This window comes from Eurytemora carolleeae, unplaced genomic scaffold (assembly GCF_000591075.1).
Source record: "Eurytemora carolleeae unplaced genomic scaffold, Eaff_2.0 scaffold247, whole genome shotgun sequence".
Lineage (NCBI taxonomy): Eukaryota > Metazoa > Arthropoda > Copepoda > Calanoida > Temoridae > Eurytemora > Eurytemora carolleeae.
This window is the reverse complement of record NW_019396307.1, coordinates 191,811-215,640: the sequence shown is the minus strand read 5'-3', so window position 1 is coordinate 215,640 and position 23,830 is coordinate 191,811. Positions and strand designations below refer to the sequence as shown.

General features: G+C 31.1%; 1 protein-coding gene across 1 annotated transcript; it reads left to right on the top strand.

Annotated features, from left to right (window-relative positions):
• The first annotated feature begins 11,668 nt into the window (after positions 1 to 11,668).
• On the top strand, positions 11,669 to 20,372 carry LOC111700634 (FMRFamide receptor). Its single transcript, XM_023471617.1, has 8 exons — positions 11,669 to 11,887; positions 15,062 to 15,139; positions 15,554 to 15,639; positions 17,825 to 17,881; positions 18,284 to 18,391; positions 18,650 to 18,737; positions 20,029 to 20,105; positions 20,300 to 20,372. Exons 1-8 carry the CDS (start codon positions 11,798 to 11,800, stop codon positions 20,370 to 20,372), a joined length of 657 nt encoding a protein of 218 aa, XP_023327385.1. The 5' UTR covers positions 11,669 to 11,797.
• Positions 20,373 to 23,830: the final 3,458 nt, after the last annotated feature.

Here is a 23,830-nt window from a genome sequence, read left to right as displayed (position 1 = left end):
GAGAACAGGTGCGGCGAAGCCAAATATCGGAACTGAGACCCTGAGGGCACAAATGGTCACTGTTTCTCCAGTACACGGGTAGAGTTGAACTTTAACAGAAAGATGAGACGTTTTAAGTTATAAAACGGGTATGAAGGAGTAAAGTCATGATAATTATACATTTAACATATTTTGTGTGAACTTCAATTTAGTAAAGAAAGTTATGTTTGTTTTTAAAAAAATTATCAGTTGTTCACGGACAGAACATTTTCCACCTACTTTATAGTTTGTAATAAAGATTTTAGTGGTATAAAAATGTTAGTTCAAACTTATAAGTCTAGCAAAGGATACATGTAAACTTAAAAGTCTAGCAAAGGATACATGTAGAGATGACTAACATTGGGAAGATAAGTGTGAGTACTGTGTGAGTATTGATAAAAACTTATGGTTAAACTATTTAGCTATGAGTTCCTGATACCCTTGAGATTTGTCCGAAGAGGAACCCAGACAGACAGGGATTTTTAAAGCATGCCGGTAATTAAATTTATAATAGAAACAGGGGGGGGGAGTCTGAATAGAAAAGAGGATTAATTAAAGGTCAACACTTATAAATGTCTATAAGACGAATCATGAACTGTTAAATCAAGAATGAAAGATATGAGTAGGGTTTCCATTTTTACGAAAAAAAATTTCCATTTTGGAAATGGAATGATCCAGAAATTTGTTGCGTAAACCGGAATTCCGGGATGATTCCGGTATAGATGGAAACCGGAAAAATTTCCGTTTTACGGAATGGAAACCGTAAAATTTCCAGTTTCCATTTCGTAAACCGGAAAAATTTCCAGTTTTCATTCCATAAACCGGAAATTTTTCCGGTTTACGTTACGTAAACCGTAAAATTTCCATTCCGTAAACCGGGACTTAAAGAATTTTTCTTATTTTAATTAAATTCATACTTACAAAGTTTGAAAATTTGAAGAAAAAAAATCGAGGATCATTGCCCCCCCCCCCCGCTAGCTACTACCCTGCTAGTGGTAGAGTCCCCCCCCTCAGTTTATCAGTTACATTTCACACTATAGTAACTTTGAATATTGATTATTGAGTTTAACTTTTTCTACCGTCCGGCATCCATCCATATATTGTTAGTGTTACTAACTGGTGTTGTATTTACATATGTAAGACTTTAATGTATTTCTGGTACCAATTGTTCCGGAAACCGGAAATTTCCGGTACGATTTTCTGGAACAATATTCCGGAATGTTCCGGAATTCCGTAACGATCCGTAATTCCGGAACAACGTTCCGGAAATTTCCGTTTTAGGGGAAAAAATCGTTCCGGAATTCCGGTTTTCCGGAACCTTTTCCATAATAGAAATGTAAAAAATTTCCTGATCATTTCCGTGCGTAAACCGTAACCCGGAATTCCGGTGGAAACCCTAGATATGAGGAAAGAGGAATGGGTAATCTAGTTCAAAGAAGAAGGAGTAAAGAGGAAACCATGCTATTCTACTTTAGATCTTAAACTAAATATACTTCTCACTATTTCCTTCTTATCTTATTTAGTAAGGTGAGATGGGAAGAAAAGATGTTTATGTGACCTGAGTGTTAAGTGTGTGTATGTGCGCTTTTAGGGTGAACCCTAGAATTGAGGGTGCTTGGTGCCCCTCAAGAATTAATATCTCATTTTCTTTGTTTGATTAGAATGGAAGATTCCCTTAAAAACTAGAAATTAACATAAATTTTTAATGACGACATTTACTACTATTCAAAAAGAACTATTCACGCATTTCAAGATTGTAATTGCAAATGAAAAAAATTGCAAATTTAAGAATTTTAAAACAAGAGTTACTTTGTCAGGTACAAAGAGAATTTGCATATAACATTATTTGATACTGAAGAAAATTGGAAAGGAAAAATAGGCAATAGAAAGGTTTAGAAAGAAAGAAAAGAATAGGGAAAAAAAACCAACTGAAAGTAAGGAACAGAAAGAAAGAAATGGATTGGGGGACTATAGAATTGTAAGAGAAAAAGAAGGAAGGAAAGGAAACAGATGAAGTAATTCGTAAAAGGAAAAGAGTGTCGAAAAAAAGTCAGTTTGTTGATATGGAAGGAAAGGAAAGATGAAAAACTATAAAGGTTCGTGAAAAGGTGGAAAGTGTACACAGGAAAGAAGGGAAAGAATGAGAAAGCAGATAATAATTAAAGGGGGAAGAAGAGCAGGTACAAAAAGTATGTAGAAAAGAGGTAAAGAAAGAAGGTAAAGGAGGAAAGGAAGGAATCGAAATGACAGAAAATTGATAAATGAAAAGGGAAATGTGAAAACATTTTGTTCTTTAGATTATGTAGAAAATGAAAAGTAGTAGACAAGGAGAATACATTTGCAGGAAAACATTTAGAAGGGAGAAAATAATGGAGGAGGATAAGGGTTAAAAATTGGTTGGTAGTTATGGAAAATAATTAAACAAGTAAATTAAAACCCAGTTATAAACAGGCAAAAAAAAACGAACGGGAAAGGTGTTAAAGTGGAGATTGGTGGAAAGTAGGAAGATGAAATAATCAGGGTAGATGAGAAAAGGGAAAAATGAGGAAAACAAATGGTTAACAGTGAAATGATGGAAACTGTAGGAATTACAAATTAATAATTATAGGGAAAAACAGAAGGTAAAAATAGCGACAAGGGATATCAGTAGTGTATGAGAGTGGTTTACCTAGGTAACTTTGAGGGGTTAAATATACTCCATCAAAGTAACCGAGGAACAATACAGAAATATGTACATAGATTTACCCTTTCAAAAATTGAGTTTCTCAACTCTTATTGGTCTGTTCCTACAAATCATCATAGAAGTGGTTCAAATAATACAAGGTAGGTGTCTTTAGTTTACAGATTGTAAACCTATTTGTAAATATTTACTTTCTCTATTGATTTGAGCCCAAAGACATGGCATCGTCATGCATCTTTAGTAATTTTTAAAAAAAAACTGCGAACTCTAAAAGACAATGTTTGGTAAAAATAAGGTTTCTGTTCCTCATTTGATTTCATATACTTTTCATCTCTAACTTAAATAAATGATACAAATTATCATTTTTTAAACAATCATTAGGCATTAATGAGACTGCAGGAACTGTATTCATCCATGTCTCTGATTCGCAATACTACCCTCTCAACATTAATGAGATATCCATTTTTTTCTAGCTGAAACTTTTTATAAATGTGATTTTTGCTGCAGGGTTGAAATTGTTAGAATTTGGTACAATAGAGATCCTTACTCAAATAATTGTCTACCGTTGTGAATTGAGTTTACCTTTTTTAATTGTGTACATTTTAAAACAAAAACTTTTAAACACAAATTGTTGATCAATCATTCATGGGGTCACGCGAGATCCCACAATAAAATTCAACTGTTTTGACGTTTATTAGATATAAACAGACAAATTTATGTATAGTAACCTCGCAAACTAAATAAATAAATAAGTTGGCTTATTGAACCATAAGAAGCCTTGAAAAAAACAGACTCGATAAAATTATTAATTTAAATCACAAAGAAGATGAAAAATTGTAGGGTCCCTTAGAATTACATTATTTTTGTTTTTGTTGACTGAATACCAGCAAAATGCTGAGAGAAAACTTTGAAGATTTTATTTCACATGAAAACAATCCTGTAATATTTGCAGAATTATTTTTTTTCATACTTGGCTCGATTCTAGCCAATGTGGTTTAATTGATTTTGTTATTTCCGAAAAAATGTCAAAAATCAAATTTAGATTCTACAAAAAATGTTCATTTTTTGTTGTTGTGTTTGTGGTTTATTTTGTAGGGATAATTTATTTTAAAAAAAGCTCTGCGGTAGTTTTTTCCAAAAATTCTGATTACATTTTAATATTTACACTGAATATATATTGATTTTAGAAGCCATGATTTTTTTGGGTAAAGTTTCTAGGATATGTCACTATGCATAGTTTTTTGAATGTGAATATATCTATTTATATTGCATGTTTTATATGATATATATATGGGTGTGCCAAAAGTCTCTAGTGATGGTTTTGGGTATATTGATGTATATATGTATGTGGTATATACGTGTACATTACGTAGCATATGTGATACATGACAAAGTATTTGTTATTAGAAATGAAAAATGAGAAGGGTCCAACGATTTAAAGTTATAATCTGTAGAAGTTTGCTATCAAATGTGCAAATTGGTTTTCGAGGTTTAAATATAAGGCAAAACAAACCAAAAACTATCGTTTTCTACTAATGTAACAAATGTGCATAAGCAAACTTCAACAGAATAAAGTTTTAAATATTGGAACTTTCTCATACTGCCGTAAACCCTGTTAAAAGTCTAAAGACATTAAAAGTTTCTATAAAACGAAACTTGCCAATGCCCATCCCTAAACACACCCAGTGCCAGTTAAAGCTTGCTGTACCGCACCCATCCCTAGCCACAGCCATGTAAAGAAAAGGGAATTGAATCTTTGCCACAAACTCTAATATTCTAATCGTTTACAAGAGACTTTATGGGTAATTTCAAGTGATCTTTCATATAAAGAGGATCATCTCCAATTCACAACGCACGTGGATTTAACGGTTCTGTCAATATATCAGGAAGCTTTGGCTCTCGATTACAATTTGAACCATTATACATACTATTTTAGCCTTTTTTCTGAAATACTTTTTTGTCGGCATATACATTTTGAATAAAAAAGTATAAAATAAACAAATCCGTAAGTTTAAAGATTGTTGAATTATCGACTAAAAGACATTTGATTTCAAATAAATGAAACCAAATGCTTTTCAGTCTGGTTAGTCCGGGGTGAACGGTACCCTTTAAACCTTTGACTGTTGAAGGATGTCGGATATATCTACATTTATCTACTGAAACTCTTCTATTTGCTGACCACTAAGTTTGCAAGCTGTTGTATATTTAAGAAATATCAATAACTACGTTCTAAATGTGGTATATAATACAAATTTACTTTTGAAAGATTAAACCACTTTTACGTAAAACAGTCGATACTATGAGTTGCTTAAGTAGCTTACAGTACTTTTAAATTTGAAATCCAAAGTTGTAGATTTTGAATCAAATGTTGTAGAACTTGGATATTTCAAACTAAGAATTCTGAGCTGAAAACTTTAGAATAGATATTGAGATTAATGCTTGATCCTCTCTTTTTCTAAATATCGAGACTAACCCTAATCTTGTTTTTATATCCTGAAAAGTGTATAAAATTTAACCAATTAGAGTCCCGTATCTGAAGCCGGTAAATTTTGAATTTTGCTCGCCTTTTAAGATTATATACAGAAACGGGAGGGACTCTCTAAATTTAAAAAACCGGTTTTTGATTTTTCTCTACTATAACCAGAAAGAACGGTATAAGAGAAAATGAAAAGTGTGTCAATTGGATACTCAGATTAAGTAATCAGGATTAAGGATATCTCATTCTAAAGTTTCCAGTTCTGATCAATTACTCTAATTTTGAAATTTTAAAGGTTTACACCTTCAGGTTGCATGGATATAGGGATCAGAAGAAATGGGGCTCTGGCAAAAATTCAATTCCTTTATAGAATTTTGTCCTCCTGAAGAATATAATTGAAGTAATGAAAGCCCTGTTCTAGGCATCTTTGGCTTTGTGTGAAAATATATAAATATATATTCTGATTAGCTAGCTAGTCACAGATAAAACAGGTGATCTATATATATATATATATATTCTGATTAGCTAGCTAGTCACAGATAAAACAGGTGATCTATATATATGCCACAAATACAGGAAATATATAAATATATATTCTGATTAGCTAGCTAGTCACAGATAAAACAGGTGATCTATATATATGCCACAAATACAGGAAATATATAAATATATATTCTGATTAGCTAGCTAGTCACAGATAAGACAGGTGATCTATATATATGCCACAAATACAGGAAATGTATAAATATATATTCTAATTAGCTAGCTAGTCACAGATAAAACAGGTGACCTATATATATGCCACAAATACAAGAAAAATATAAATATATATTCTGATTAGCTGGCTAGTCACAGATAAAACAGGTGATCTTTATATATGCCACAAATACAGGAAATTTTGTGGATCTAAAATTATAATTTTTAGAAAATTTTAAAAAGGCGTGACAGACAAAATTGATGCTTTCAGACTCACCCTGTTGAAACAGGGTTTAAAGAATTATAGAAAGACAGAACAGTTCAGTTGTTTTCACTGTGTGTGAAATAATTGTGCAAACTTCTTTGAATATTAATACAGAAAAGATTGACTTATTTTTTTGTTTAAGTTTAGGTCTTTTAAATAACTTGAAAGAATAATAAAAAAGTTTTTAATTGATACTTCATACTTTTGCAATACAACATACTTTTACTCCTCACGAGTGAACTTGAACCTATTACAATTCATTAACCTTGCTTTTATTTAACCTTATCACTATGGGGAGGGGGGAGGGGTTGTTCCTCCCTGGGGTTTTTTTCAAAATAACTCAATAACAGCTTACATCAGAACACAAAAACTTCTTCACTTCGTGTAAACAATTTGTTTTTGCATAAGGTAGTGTGGAGGACAGTCAAATGGCGGGTCGGTTTTTCAAAAATTATTTTTTAAAAATAATAACTTTTTTATTGATTAAGCTACAGGGCTAAAATTTATACTTTTGAAAATGGATGCAAAAACATGTGTCACGTGTTAATATTGGTCAAAAATATAAATAGTTATTTTAGAACACATTTCCCATATACTTTTAGACATTTTTTGGAATCCTCCCTTGCACTCTGACCATAGGGTAGATATTTGATGTAATTTTTTTTTAATGAGCAGGCCTTGAAAAGTTGGATTAGGGACACACACGGTTATTTCAACTCTAGGGGCAAAATCATAAAGGGGGTGGAGAACATCCCCCCCCATCTATAGTAGACAACACAATTGGGATAGGGTTTAACAATTCTCTATAAATCTGTCAGCTGTAGGTATGTTGATCCTAACTTGACAAATTTGGGTTTTACATTACTTTTAATTTGGGTTTTACATTATCTTTGAGCCCCCTGGATGAATTCCAAGTAACCCCCTGAATGAATCCTTTTTTTCATTTCGGATAATAATTTGAGGCTGGGCTTAAAGTCTTGATTTGCCGAGGCTGGATTTAGAGGATAGAGAAGGGTAGCAGAGGACAGAGAGGGATATTACGGATAGAGGACGTTTACCGGAGAAAAGAGGGTTCAGATCGTTTAGATCAATTACAGTGACAGCATCTAGATTTCAAGGTCTCCGTGTCATGTTTTCTTGGCACATGCTGGGGGGGGGGGGGGTTCAGCACCCGTTGGGGCCTGAAAACCCCATAAAATTAATATATTTCACTGTTTCATGGGGGGCTCACCCCCCCCCCCCTGAATATGCCACGTTGAATTACAAGACAGAAAGAGAGACTGTTCTACCTACGCCGCTTGGCCCCCTATGCCCGAAATTTTAAAGAGTATCGTTGAACGAAACTATAGAGTTTCCTTTTTTGGGGTCTCAACATTTATGTAGATTTTAATTTATTTAAAAGATTCGAAAAAATGGAAAATATGAAGAATCTTAATAAAATAAGTTTAGAGCTCTACCCTCTTATATCTGAAGCGCTCTGCGCTCAGCCCCCTTGCCTGTCCTAGCTGCAGCGCTTGGCCCAGAAAGTGTCAACACCAACACAACACAAACACTAAATATTAATCTTTCTTGTTGTTCAAAACAGCAAGCACGAGTAACTTCTTTAAACAACTGCTTGTTTTTGTTGGGTTAAAGTGGCCCTCATTTTGTTAATTACATTCCAGGTTTGTACACTGGCCTCTTTTCACCTATAATATTATTGAAAATACGAAAGATTTGTTTTTGCACCAAATCTGCGAGTTGCTTACTAGAAAAACCACAATTTAAAATGATCAAAAAAGGATATTTTTTGCTAAGACAAATGTTTCAAGGGTACCGTACAGATTGATAATAGAGTGATGTAAATCTGTAAGCGGTGGATGGTTACGATTTGAGTTCCTTAAATAGTATTTCTTCTACTTAAGTTTTGTAAAAATTTCAACTCAAAGAAACTAGAAATTTTAGCAAACGACTGTATTATTATTTTGTTCTTTTATTTATTCAGTGCAGTGACCATGCAGTATAAAAGTTTAAAATACACATTTATGTCCTGGAACCCCTGGAACCCCTGGAACAACAACTTTTTACTGTTCAATTATTGGACAGCTAAATTTATCTTTTTTCGTAGCAAATGTTGGAGAAATAATTTGAAAAAAAAAATATTTTGAATCTTTTTTTCAGGAGGTTAAAGTTTTAATTCCCTCATTAAGGAAGCTATTAGAAGTTGTCAGTTTTATATTTGAGTAAAAATAAAGAATTACTGAAGAAGAAATTCAAGCAAAGTTTAACAAAATTTCTGACTTCATTTGTTTACACAGTTGGGAGAAATTCAAACATTGTTAGAAAATTGACCAGGGACAGTTTGACCTGTCAAATATATAGATATATGTCATAATTGCATATTTTTATAGTGCAACAGGGGGGGCTAACATTTTCTCTACTTCCCCCCCCCCTCCGCTTTATTATTGTGACTACTTCTGTTGTGTCTGATGTTTAGTGTACTGCAACTTAATGTAAATAAAACGTTTCCAGCTTTAAACATTATGTCAAACTTAAACAAATATTTTTATTGTAAATAAGTCGAAAGTTAAACATCTAAACTATCCAGGGGCGTACACAACAATCTTTCGATATTCCAAGGGGGGGGGCTGAATACTAATTCTAAGGTGGAGTTTACCCCCCCCCCCCCCNTAAAATATTTAACTTTAATCTAACAAAATTATTTTTAATTTTAATTATTTAAAATTAAACCTTTTTTTGATTAAAAATCGATGCAGATTTGATCTTAATTTTATTTCAGAAAAATTAACAAATTTTAAGGAAACTTGGATAAAAAAAAAATTAGGTAAGTTATCAGATATAACAGTTTAAATACTTTTAAGAAAGCTAAAAACTTTTTTTTTGCTATTCATAAAATTTAATAACAATAAATAATTTGGTAAAATTATTGTATCAAATAGTCTAAGTTTGAAATATCAATACTTTATACACTATACACTATCAGGTTGGAAAGATAAAGAGATTTAAAAAATTTAGTTTTAAAAACATGTATTTAGTAAAAAAATTGAAAATTGAATTTTGTAATATTTTATATTTTAGAACTTTTGATTGTTTGTAGTAAATTAATTTTTTCTAGATATATTTTACAAAAAAATGTTTCTATTTATTAAAATAATTGGTGCTTTAAGACAAAAAACGATACAGAATGTATTTTTATAAAATATAAAAGGACTAGCTTGGAAACCCAGCTTTACCTGGGAACTATACCTTCTCAATAAAAGTCAACCCACTATAAATAGAAGTAGAATTAGAACCAAGCTGAATATTTCAGTGGTTCTACCGAAAAATTCAGGCGAATCGGTCATTGGGTTCATAAGTTCTAATTGGATAAACACACAGAGATCTGATATTATTGATTTATTTCTCTCTAGTAGATATAGTATATAGATATTCCTTTTGTCCTCACTGTTTAGCAGCGCTTACTATTTTCCTTTATTGTCTGGCAGCCCTAGAAAATATAATGTTTTAAAGAAAAGTTGAAAATCCAATGCGCAACATTTCTTCTCGTTTGTCGCAGTTATGTCATATCAAAAAGTTTAAGGATTAACTGTAAAAGTTTTGCAGAAATATAGTTTTGTAGGAAAGATAAGTTTTGACTTAAAACGCGGAAAGTTTAAAGAAAATGAAAAGTTTAAAAAAGAGATATCGTTGTTATTTTAAGGGAGGCAACACGATTATAAAAAGGTACCTTACCTTTATCGTATAACTAATGTGTGGAAGATATCGTCGTTTTTCTTGAAAAATGTTTAATTCTCATACTTCCCTTAATTTTTGCTAAAGCAGAAATCCGCAAGCATCCCCCCTCATGGGTCACAGGGCTAGTGCTAAAATAGCAGCACACTTGTTTGTATATGTTGGATCTAAAGATAACATTTAAACTCTAAATTATTCTCTCAGTCACCTTATTTTTTACATTTTTCCTAATAATTAATGGCATGGACATGGAGAATAGAGATCAAGTTAGTAAACGGGGATATTTGTGCCCTAAGATTCTAGGGGGGGGGGGGGTAATTACCCCCAGGCTTCTAGGGGGGGGGGTAATTACTTCCAGGATTCTAGGGGGGGGGGGGTAAGTAACCCCAATAACCCCCCTTATTTACGCCACTGTGAAAGTGCTATTGAGAATAACAATGTTTTCTATTGCTAATATATTACCGGCTAAAGGAGTCTTTGGAACAAAATCAAATATTTAAACCCCAATATCTTTAGAACCCGATGTTGTAAACCTTTGATATGTCAAACTCTGATTACTTGATTTAACAGAACTCATAGTTTGAAATATCTAAGGTCCACAAATTTTGGTTCCAAAGATATAGTGATTAGAAAATCAGAGTTTGTGGCGAAGACTCAATTCCTTTGCTTTTATCATACGTGTCTATCCAAACTGAAGGATCTACAAGGTTACTAAATCATACTAGTAGTAGAAAGGAAATGATTTTTTGCCACTAACTCAAATTTTCTAATCCGTTTTATCTTTGCAACCTGATGTGTTTGAGTTCAACTATTTTATATTATGTGTCCATGGGATCACCATAATTTTCTAAATGAGATTTGAAAGTTCTTAAAACATTTTTTAAACCAAAAACAAATGTCTTTAACTTAACTTACTTAACACCGATTTGACAAAGTTTTAGTTTATATAGTTAAAGGGGCATATTAAGGGGTAGGAGAAGGAGGGGGGGGTCATGTTGTCAGTAGGTTTTCTAAAAAGGGTAATTTACAGATCAAAAACAAGGGCATGGTGAAAATGAAAAGGATTCAGAATTCGAAGACTTGCGTAGTTTCTTATTAAATATCTAATTTTGCACAGTTTTTTTACGTATCCATCTCTTTTTTTGAAATGTTTACTTCAATTTAAACTTTTTTTGAAAGCAAACTAAATATTTAATTTGTTTAATCTTGTCAATATAAAAATCCAATCTACAACTTTATATCGTAAAATACAGAAATATCCTCTTTCAGAGTTAATATTTCATTTTTCATTTCAAAATTTGAAATTATTTTTCCCAAAAGTGATGTAATTTAAAGGAATTAGGTTTAAAAAAAGAACCCCCTTAGAATTTTATAGTTAAATAAAGAATTATTTTCAGTGAAGTATTTAAAATTATACTTACAAGAGCAGGAGGAAAAGACAGGGGTGGATACAGGATTTAAGTGAGGTGGTGCTGGATTTATTTCGGAACAAAAAAATCCAGATTTAGGAACCAAAAGACGCGCTGCAGCCGAAATTCTTTTTAAGATAGATATTTTTTTCTGTTTTGCAATAGGTTTTCTATCCCTTAAGTGCTATTAAGAAGCTATTCTGAAATCTCAGGGGGGGGGATGCAAAGGTCCTGCCGCCCCCCCCCCCCCTCCTGTATCTGCCCCTAGGAAAAGAGCTTTACTTACTTACGAATTTAAAGCAAAATTGAGCAAATATATTAACAAACATATACATATATACAAATGTATATAAAAACATTATTTTAATTTAATAGGTCTGTTAACACTGCACAATTGTTGTATATCATGTACATTGGACTAGTCAAATTCATATCTTTGGTCTAAAAGTCGTCTTTCAATTCCATAGTTTTACAGTTATCACTGAAAGGAAATAAGGAAGGAAAATTTAAATTTTTTTCAGATGATGAGTGATTTTGAATGTTTAACTAACTGTTCTATGATCGACCCAGAAACCTGCACTATCTTACAGTCTGGTAAACAGTATCAAGAGGTATCATTATTATTATTATTATTATTATTATTATTATTATAAATATTAATATTATGATCATTATTATTTTTATTATTTTTTATTTTTAATTGTTAGTAAATACTATCATATTATCATTATTATTATTATTATCATTGTTATTATCCTTATTATCATAATTTATATTTATAATTGTTATGATAATTTTTTTGTTCTTTTGTTATTAATTGTAAAGGAAAATATATTTTCCCGTTGAAAATAATATTGCCGAAAATTCCAAGGTTAAGAGGAGGAGTTCTAAAATATATATTTTTTTAATATTAGAATTTTATATTTTGTTTTCCTCAGATCAATCAAGTTGGACAATCAAACCAGAGTTAAAGATATTTAGTTGAATAATTTCTCCCCTTCCCCTAACGGGATTTTTTTTTTCAAGCGTATTTTCTGAATTCTGAAATTTTTTTAATTCTGGGGTAAAAAGTTTCAAATGTTTAGAAAAAAAGTCGAATTTTGTCGCCACTGTTTGTAAATCAAAATAGTTATAAGTTTTGGAAACCTTAAAATTTGGATTGAACAATTTTTAAAAATTCAAAATGTTCAAATTTGTAAATTTGAAAGTTTATGAAAATTGTAAACTTTTCGAAAGGCTTGTGAAGGGTTAAACTGTAACAATACAAAAGTTTTGAATTTTCTGAGTTTTCAAGAAATTGCCAAATTTCGGAGAGATTGAGAACTAAGGATCAAAAGAAATTGGACAGGTTCTGGAAAATTTCAGAATCTTTTGTTGGAAGTTTCATATTTCTGAAGTTGAGTTCCACATGTGTGAACCCCTCCCCATCTTTTGGGTGGGGGGGAGGGGGGTTCATTGATCTTGAGATAGGATGGATAATTGCCAGGTCACAAAGATATTTATAATATTTCATAAATATTTATTTACACACAAAGATAAAGATACGTATATTAATGGATATTAATGGTGTAGTTTAAAGCATATGAGTCTTTGCCATACTCTTTTTCTATTACCTATATCATTGCAACCCGATGTTGTAGACCTTTGATATTTTGGCAGATTAAGAAAAAGAAAAGAAATCATCAGGTTGCAAAGATAAAGGGATTATCAAACTCAATAATTTTTTTAACATCAACCTTAAATAACATATGTATCATTCTGTCATTTAAGATCGTTACTCGGGACATTTTTATATTTTTATATTTCAATTGTTTCTTAACTAAAGTTTGGCTCAGATCAAACAAATCTACAAAACATTCATTTGCAATAGAACATAAAATTTTAATCAAAACCATAACTCAGGTCTTTTCAAGATATAAACACATCAAAAGGCCAACATAGTTTTAAAAAGTAAACCCTGAGAAATGCTTTGAATAAAGTATCATATGTATATCTCTGGTACAATATAGAGCAATCTAATAACAGTATTCCATGCTGTATACAATTTTGTAACACATTTGTATCTTAAATCTCGATAACTGAATGCATGAAAACTTTAAAAATGAATATTAAACAATTTCAAAATAACATCTGGATTGTTAAAAAAATGGTTGAAATGGATTGAATCTTTGAAATAAGAATGGCGATATATCATGTATTATTAATAATATTTTTCTGTGGAAAAAAAGCATTTTAGTTTTTCATTTACGTTTAGAAAACTATTAATGAAGAGAGTAATCAGTTCTAAACAATTCTTAATCCAAAACAGATAAACAAAATGTTTATTACAGAAACAGAAACAGAAACAGAAACAGAAACAGAAACAGAAACAGAAACAGAAACAGAAACAGAAACAGAACCAGAACCAGAAACAGAAACAGAAACAGAAACAGAAACAGAAACAGAAACAGAAACAGATACGGAAACAGAAACAGAAACAGAAACAGAAACAGAAACGAAACTAATAAATTCTTATTTCAAAATTCCTATATCTTTGCAACTTGATCTTATAGATCTTTGATATTTCAAACTATAAATTATATTTGATGAAATAGTAAAAGTTTTAAATATTAAAAAAGTTTTAAATATTTAAGGTTTACTCCATTATGTTCCAAAGACAGGGAATTCAATAAAATGTGGAACTAACATCAACTTTATTTTACTCTACAGAGGTTTGGTCCATCAACATCACCGAATTTTAAAATTTGAGTTTGTTGCAATAACTCATTTTGAAAATTGCTTCCTCTAAAATTGCAATTATTTATATCTATATTTGTCACATCTGTGTGCTTTATAGAAGAGGTTAATAAAAATCACAATAAGACATCTAGTGTTTTATCTTTATAGCTCTTAATCTATGGATTAAACTTTATTATTGAGGATTTGACGATTCTCAATTAATTCTCATTTGTGATATATATATATAGTTTCTGATTTCAGGATTTCAACAATACCTCTCTTTGAACGTCAACCCACTTAATTTAGAATTTCAGATATTTCCGTGGTTCCGCCGAGTTCACGAGTTATGATCGGAAATACGATACAAAATAACAGAGATTACTTCTTTACACATTTAGAAGAAACATTGCATTTTTATCTCAAATATTTTGTTTCGGGAAATATGAATTTACGTTTATCAATTTCATAATTAGGGATCTCACCTTTTAAGAAACATTATTTTGATAAAACAAAAACAACATTTCCTTAAAGAATTTCCTTAAAGATTTTCCTTAAAGAATAATCTCTGTGTAAATAGTAAAACAAATCCCATAAATACAATACAAATTATAATAATAAAATAACATAAAAACTGTACTGTACTGTACTGTACTGTACTGTACTGTACTGTACTGTACTGTACTGTACTGTATTGTACTGTACTGTACTGTATTGCACTGTACTGTACTATACTGTACTGTACTGTACTGTACTGCACTGTACTGTACTGTACTGTACTGTACTGTACTATACTGTACTGTACTGTTCTGTATTGTACTGTTCTGCATTGTACTGTACTGTACTGTACTGTACTATACTGTACTGTACTGTACTGTATTGTACTGTACTGTACTGAACTGTACTGAACTGTACTGTACTGTACTGTACTGTACTGTACTGTACTGTACTGTACTGTACTGTACTGTACTGTACTGTACTGTACTGTACTGTACTGTACTGTACTGTACTGTACTGTATTGTACTGTTCTGCATTGTACTGTACTGTAATGTACGGTTATGTACTTTAGGCTCTTTACGACGAGGATGGCTGTTTTGAACCTGAACGATATTTTCGTGAAAACAACAGTATAAATGTTTATATTCAGGTAGATACTCTAACTTTTCATGGTTATATTTATTTTTTACAGAAACCCAGCTTTAACTGGAAACTGTACTTTCCTAAAATTTGAATCAACTGAACTTAAAATCTTTAAACCCAGCTAAGAACATTCCTATGGTGCTTCTGAGTTCCCCAATAACTCTATATAATGGATTCTTCATGAGAATCCATTATATAGAGAGAACTCAATTGTATTTTTTTGTCCGTGAATATTTTGATTCTGAAAACTGCTTGCAATACCAATAAAATGATGGCTTGCAACCAATTTCCCAGGAAAAATTAGTTTTTTATTATCTAAAATTGTTTGAAGATCAAAAACATAAAGTAAATATATCCCAAGAATTGAAGATTTAAAGATAAAATCGGAAAGCACAAAAATTGCAAAATAAAATTCTTTCAGGTTTCTCGAATTTTCTCGATCCTGATTATTGTCCTTGGAGGGGCTGGGTTCGTGGGAAACCTTATCTCTATTCTCATCTTCTCCAGGTATAGATTAGTATACTAGAACAGGATTTACTAGTCTCCAGGTATAGAATAGTATACTGGAACAGGATTTACTAGTCTCCAGGTATAGATTAGTATACAGGAACAGGATATACTAGTTTCTAGGTATAGATTAGTATACAGCAACAGGATATATTATTCTCCAAGTATAGATTAGTACACAGGAACAGGATATACTAGTCTCCAGGTATAGATTTGTATACAGGTACAGGATATATTATTCTCCAGGTATAGATTAGTATACAGGAACAGGATTTACTAGTCTCCAGGTATAGATTAGTATACTGGAACCGGATATACTAGTCTCCAAGTATAGATTAGTATACTGGAACAGGATTTACTAGTCTCCAGGTATAGATTAGTATAAAGGAACAGGATACACTAGTCTCCAGGTATAGATTTGTATCTGGAACAGGATTTATTAGTCTCCAGGTATAGATTAGTACACAGGAACAGGATATACTAGTCTCCGGGTATAGATTAGTATCTGGAACAGGATTTATTAGTCTCCAGGTATAGATTAGTATACTGGAACAGGATATACTAGTGTCCAGGTATAGATTAGTATACTGGAACCGGATATACTAGTCTCCAGTTATAAATTAGTATACTGGAACAGGATTTACTAGTCTCCAGGTATTGATTAGTATCTGGAACAGGATTTATTAGCCTCCAGGTATAGATTAGTATACTGCAACAGGGTATACTAGTCTCCGGGTACAGATTAGTATATGGAATAGAATACACTAGTCTCCAGGTATAGATTACTATACAGGAACAGGATATGCTATTCTCCGGGTACAGATTAGTATCTGGAACAGGGTATACTATGTCTTTGGGTACAAATTAGTATATGGAATAGGATACACAAATCTCCAGATATAGATTAGTATACTACAATAGGATATCCGATATACTAGTATCCAGATATAGGTAAGTATACAGGAACATCATACCATACAAGAAACACAAGGTACAGATTAATATACTGTTTTTCAACCTTAAAGAATTTACGGGTTTTTTTTGCGGCTTCTTAAAAGATCTACGAGAATCAAAGTTTGCAATAAAGGAATTGAGTTAGTGGTAACAATTTTCTAATATTTGCAACCCAATGTTGAAGACCTTAGATATTTCAAGCTATGAATTCTGTTAGATCAAATAAACTGAGCTAAAAACATCAAAAGGTTTCACCATCAGGTTGAAATGATATGGAAATTAGAAAATTTGAATTTGTGGCAAAGACTCAATATCTTTGAACTGAGGATATAAGTTATTTGAAACCTGGTCAGGATTCTGTCAAAGTCTGCATTGTGAATATCATAAAATCAAAAACCTTGTAAAACATAAAATCTTTAAAGTCAAACATTTAAATATTTCTAGAAGCATCTTGTAGGCCAAAAAATAAAATGTTTCTAAACAAAGAATAATCGGAGTAAAACATTTAATAGCTTTTAAATATTAATTCAAATTGATCCAAGATATCTGTTTTCTTTTTCTAATGTTTGTAATTGTGCAAAAATCTAGATGTTTGCATAAAAATTTGCATATTTAAATTAGGATTCTCAAATCCATTAGTTCTTTTGTAAAGAGACTGTATTCTATATATTGTGTTTTATTTAAAAAATATATCTACTTTTCACTTTACAAGCCATGAAACGACTATATCTCCTAATTTATTGATCAGATAAAGGTTAAACTTCTACCGTTTAATGGAGTTCACAATTAGAAATACAAGGACAGTCCCTTTAATATTAAGACATTTATCAATGTTATTGCACGAAAGAAATTTATCTTCAACAGCTGATCGGATCGGATCGGATCGGATCGGATTGAGAAAAAATTAGAGAAAGTTTTGCAGAAATTGCATTGCTTGAGGCCCCTTTACAAAATGAAGATTAAGTATTGTAAAGCAAGAATTTATTAAAAAAATTGTTTTATAAAAAAAAATTAATCAAATTAAGGAAATTATAATTTGTCACAAACTCTTATTTCTAATCTTTTTATCTTTGCAACCTGGTGTTTGACATTAAACATGAATTCTAATTAATTAATTAATTAATTAAACATCAAAGGTTCATATCATGAGGTTGCAAAGATTACAATTTAAAGTTTGCGGCAAAAATATTTTTTTTTTTGTATTTCACTGAAGTTGTATATTCATTGTTAGGCCTGACATGAGAAACTGTTTTGGACAAATTCTGATCTCTCTAAACTTTTTCGACAGGTAACATAAAACATATTTTATCAGAGCTAAACAGTTTGTGTTTTGAATCTATATCTCAGTCTAGGTTTCGTTTAGATTTTAGAAGATTAGAACCTTCATCTTTAAAATTCTAGACCAAAATTTCCCAGCCCACTTAACAAAGCTTGATCAAGTTCTTATCCCTTTAAAGAAAAATTTCTGATCACAAAAGAGATTTTGTAACTTTATGACAAATGTAATTCACCCTTGTCTAAAAAAATGATATTAATATTAATATTATATATTTTACAATTATATTCTAATGTAAACTGAGATTATCCTAAAGTTTCAAGTGACCACAGACTTATTGATCAAACAGATGAAAAATCAGAACAGATCTTTCGTAAGACATATTTATTCTTATTTAAAAAGGATATGTTTTAGTTTACACATTGGGTTCTCAATACTGGAAAGTTTAAGGAATAACTTTGAGAGTTCCTACCCTGATCTCCTACTGCACATCTTTCCATTCTTTCACTACCCTATGTATAGGTAACCTTCTACTTATTATTTTTTTCATATGCCGATTTCATGGGGGGTGGGGGGGGGAGGCAATTCCTCTTCTTGAAGGAAGGAAAAAATGATCATTAGGAAAAAATTCATGCTCAAGGAAGGTTGGGCCTAGGAGGCCCCCCTGGACAAATTTCAAATTTCTGTATACGCCTCTGGATGTTTTCTAAATGTTATCAAATAGATTTAGAATATAAAGGATCCATCATAACCGGTTTTGTATATACATTGTTTGTACAGGATGTCGATGTGTGCGTCTATCTTCCTTCTGATTGGAACAGGCGTAGAACGTTATCTTGCCGTCTGCAGACCTCATCACTATCATACGGTTAGTGATATGAATTCCGTTCATTCATACTATTAGACATTAGTGATTTGCATTCCGTTCATTCATATGGTTAGTATTGTGCATTCTGTTCATTCTTATGGTTATTGATGTGCATTCCGTTGATTCATAATGTCAGAAATGTGCATTCCAGTCATTCATAATGTCAGAAATGTGCATTCCGTTCATTCATATTATCAGTAATGTGCATTTCGTTGATTCATATTCATATATTAATTCATCTTTTTTCTTCATGTCATTCAATAGTTCAACTATTCATTCACCAACCTTCCTTCCATCCACATAATGTGCATACCGTTCATTCATATTGTTATTGATGAGCATTCCGTTGATTCATATTGTCAGTAATGTGTATTCCGTTGATTCATATTGTCAGTAATGTGTATTCCGTTGATTGGATTGTTTTCCTCTATATTTTCTGTCACTGTCCAAAGTTAGCAATAAAGTGTTTATTCTGAACATGTCCTTTTCTTACACTATGCCAAAATATAGGGAAAATGAACCCAAAACAGTTCAACAACAATCCAAAAATATCTAAAATGTTTCTAAATATGTGCTAAAAAACTAGGGGGTTTTCCCTTATATTTTATATACTTAGACCAAGACCAGTGTGTTTACATTGTATCCCAATTAAACTCATTGTAATGGATCAGTTTGACATCAGTTTCATGCATTTTTTAAATACCCTTTTTTATCAAAACTGAACCATTAAGGATATTTGGTCTTGCGACCGAAAACCTAGGCGTTTCTGGAACTTTAGTATTGCACTGAATATAGTTTGTTTATGAAGTATTAATACATACATTATCAAGTTTGTAATTATTAATTAATCTCTATGATTAAATAATTAAAACTTCAGCAATTAATTTCTAAAATACGCACATTTTTTAAGACCCAGACAATTAATTGTTACATTATGTTTGTAAACAGAAAGAACTCATAGAATCAGATGTAACAGACAATTCAGTTCAATTTTATGCTAAGTCCATCTTTTAAACCAAATTATTAGACTAAAAACCCGTTAATTCAATTAAACGTACATCTAGACGAACAACCCAGTTAGACATTAGTGAAAGGGAAAACAATAATGAACCTTTTAAGGTAATGCGACTTATGGTTATAATAGATACTCACTGAAGGGCCCAGCGTTGCTCGTGAAAAAAAAAATTGAAAAAAACATTTCAATTTTTTGAGCCTATGACACCCCCAGCTACCCATGAGTGTCCACAAAAAATGTCTTGTTTTATTATATAGATAAAAGTAATCACTTCAGGTTCAAAATCAGACATTCCGAGCTCTCTACTACATCTTACCCAGCACAATTGCCGCTATTCTCATCAACATTCCCAGGTGTCATTTCTTGTCGTCTTCCTTGATTTGTTTGTTTTTATTGGTTTATTTATTTCCCAACATATGCTTTTCAATTTAGTTGCAATAAATATTAAAAAAGAATATATAAATTTTGTTAATGTTGTAGCTTTTTCAAAAAACAGTCTAGTTGAAGTTTCGATGGAACAAGAACTAATACAGATTATTTGTGTCAGATTCTTTGATATTGAAATTGCAAATCTCTGTCTCGATTTTACTGACTGCGGTTGTGAGAAAATTGAAAGGTAAATTAAGTTTATTAATTCTATATCACGGGCAGCCATAGATACATTTGAATTTCCGAGCCAGGTCAACCTTTCCGGTCCCATGGTTTGTCCTTTATCGCCCAAACATTGGGTAAATAAAGCAGACACTAAATAGGACTAGCCGGTGCAAAAAGGTTGACGCGGTCAGACTTTAGGTTGAATTTACTTTAACTAAAGGGTCAGAGGTGCGTGATATTACATTCAATATATCAAAAACATATTTTATAATGTTGTGAAAACTAAAGCTAAAGAAAAACTACAATAGAATTTTGCATGAACAAACTACTTTATAAATGATGCTCTTTAGATAGACTACCCCAAATAGATTATCAAGTACAAAATTGTGGAAACAGAGAAATAAACCAATTATACACAACGTCACAAGTGTCAAATATAACAAGGTAAAAGAAATTGTCTCAAATTAGTTCACATGTTTTCCAAGATTAATTATTAAAGTGTAAAAACAGAAACTAAAGAAAACACATAAAATTTCACTTATTTTACTGTAAGATACGCACATTATTTTAAAATTATCACTATTTTTGATAATTTTGTCGGGCACAAAAACTGAAATGACACTTGTACGTCAGAATACAACTGTACGAAGTGAATAAACCCTATTTGTTTATAGACTTTTTATAGACTTTAAACCACGATATTTTTTAAATATAATGATTAGTATGTTGCATGAGAGTGTACAAATTCTACGTTGCCATCTATTGTACTAGAATCTATTTGGACTATCCCTGTGGAAAGATGTATTGTCTTTGTTTATCCCTTTATGCTTATTAGATATACAACTGCAGTTTCATTCTCCCCGAGCATCTGAATACCATTTGGGTAAAACTAAAAATGCACCCAATCTAATCCAATTTAATCTAACCAGAGTGTTTTCATTCAACAATTCAAGAAAGAAGACATTTTCTATAATATATCAAATAAAGCTAAAGTTTTTGCTGGCCCTGCCACACAAAGTCTCAACCACAAAACTAAACAATAAAAATACTGCTTTTAGCTTGTCATTGCTGTACAAAGTATTATTGTTACTTGAAACTTTAAGATAATAAAGAAGTTTGAGAAGAAAATGGAAAACAATATTTCTAGAAGTTCAAATTATTTTAAATTTTTTTGGGGGAATATGATTTGGATAACTTAGATAAATACATGGAGTATAGAATATAAAGGAGATAGAAACGACGGGGCCCGCCCTACCATAAGATTATACATGCATTGCAGACGGGGTCCTCAATTTGAAAAAAAAATTTAAGGTCGTCTTTTGATTTTTTATGTTGTGGTTTTGAACTTTGTCATATTAAATAAAACCAATTTTTATATTATAATATATATCTTAAAGCATGCTTGTTTCTATTGCTAATATTTTTGCATCCCAAAAAATGTATTTGTTTGCGTTATTCAGCCAAATTTTTTCCCTCTATAATGTATACAATAACCTATTCTGAATAAATGCAGGCGGTGTTTGTACATTCTTGTTCAAACGATATTGTAGGGCGGGCTGCGTCGTTTACGTCTCCTTTATGTACCATACTCCTTGGATAAATACATTTTCATCATTTATAAAGAAAACCTCCGAAATTCCTCATGTCTCTTGTAGACTAAGATATTTTAAATGCTGAAATAATTGTAAAACTAAGCTTGTCCCAGCTTGACCTAAACTCTTTGAATAATTGAAGTTGTGTACTGCAGTTTCTATGGGGAAAGTAAACAATTAAAGAGCTACCTGCTCAGCTCGAAACTTAAGACAGATAATTGTATTGAAACCCAGGAAACCCGGATTCATGCAGTTTTGTAAATACCAATTATTTTTGTTCAGAAATATTATTTTATATTGTTCCTTAACATTCTCTTTTTGTTTCCTGATTTCTCTTTAATTAAAATCTACGAAAAAGCATAGACCCTCCAAAAACGATACTCTCTTCTATTGTATTCAGAGCCCAAAACAGGGTATCGATATGAAAACCAGTTTTGAAATATTTTCTGTTTCTTCATGTTCTCCATTTTTGTTGAATCTTTTAGATCAAAATCTACAAAATGTTAAGACCCCAAAAAGGAAAGTCAGGAGTTTGGTTCAACGATACTCTTTTAAATTTCGGGCTCAGCTACAGTAAGATGTGTACACTGTACAAAAACGGGAGAGTACCTTATTAGGAGATTAATATGTCAAAGAAATAAAACGGGAGAGTACCTTATTAGGAGATTAATATGTCAAAGAAATAAAACGGGAGAGTACCTTATTAGGAGATTAATATGTCAAAGAAATAAAATTGATCAATTTTGATTTAAGTCAATGATCAATTTTGATTTAAGTCAATGATCCATTTTGATTTAAGTCAATGCTCAATTTTGAATTAAGTCAATTATCAATCTTGATTTAAGTCAATTATCAATCTTGATTTAAGTCAATGATCAATTTTGATTTAAGTGAATGATCAATCTTGATTTAAGTCAATGATCAATTTTGATTTAAGTCAACGATCAATCTTGATTTAAGTCATTGATCAATTTTGATTTAAGTCAATGATAAATTTTGATTAGTCATGATAAATTTTGAATCTTCAAAATTTGATTCATCAATGATTAATCTAATTTATAAACAAACATTTTTTTTATTTTTAACGATCAATTTTATTTCATTATCCATCAATCTTGTTTTGTCTACAGTTAAACCTTAAATAAGCCATTACATCGAAAGAATTCATCAAATGTCGTATTCTTCACTTGCTGATAATGGAATGTTGGAGATATTTAGTTTTTTAATTAAATGATTATATAGGGCTCTAAAACTGTTCCAGCATATTCATGGCTATTTGTTTATTTTCGCAAATACTGAGATTTACGTAAAATAGTATATAACCCATTGAAACATTGTCAAAACGACATTCGATAAATTCTTTCGTTGTATGGCCCACTCAGGGTTTAACATAATCAATTTTGTTTCCTCATTAATGAAACTTGTGTCTGTTGTTGAAGATCAACAATGTTTGCTTCAGAAAAATGAAGAAATTCGAATTAAATGGAAACAAAATAGGAAAAGGAACGATTAAGACAAAATAAGAAAAGGAACCATTAAGACAAAATAAAAAAGGAACTATTAAGACAAAATATGAAAAGTAATCATTAAGACAAAATAAGAAAAGGAACCATTAAGAGAAAATGAGAAAAGGAACTATTAAGACAAAATAAGAAAAGGAACGATTAAGACAAAATAGGAAAAGGAACCATTAAGACAAAATGAGAAAAGGAACCATTAAGACAAAATAAGAAAAGGAACCATAAAGACAAAATGAGAAAAGGAACCATTAAGACAAAATAAAAAAGAAACGATTAAGACAAAAAAGAACAGGAATCATTAAGACAAAATAAGAAAAGGAACCATTAGGACAAAATGAGAAAAGGAACAATTAAGACAAATAAGAAAAGGAA

Coding starts and splice junctions, on each gene's coding strand:
- LOC111700634 (XM_023471617.1), top strand. CDS start 11,798: ATGATGAGTGATTTTGAATGTTTAACTAACTGTTCTATGATCGACCCA. Junction 15,640..17,824: donor TCTATTCTCATCTTCTCCAG/GTATAGATTAGT, acceptor ATTCATTGTTAG/GCCTGACATGAGAAACTGTT. Junction 20,106..20,299: donor ATTCTCATCAACATTCCCAG/GTGTCATTTCTT, acceptor TATTTGTGTCAG/ATTCTTTGATATTGAAATTG.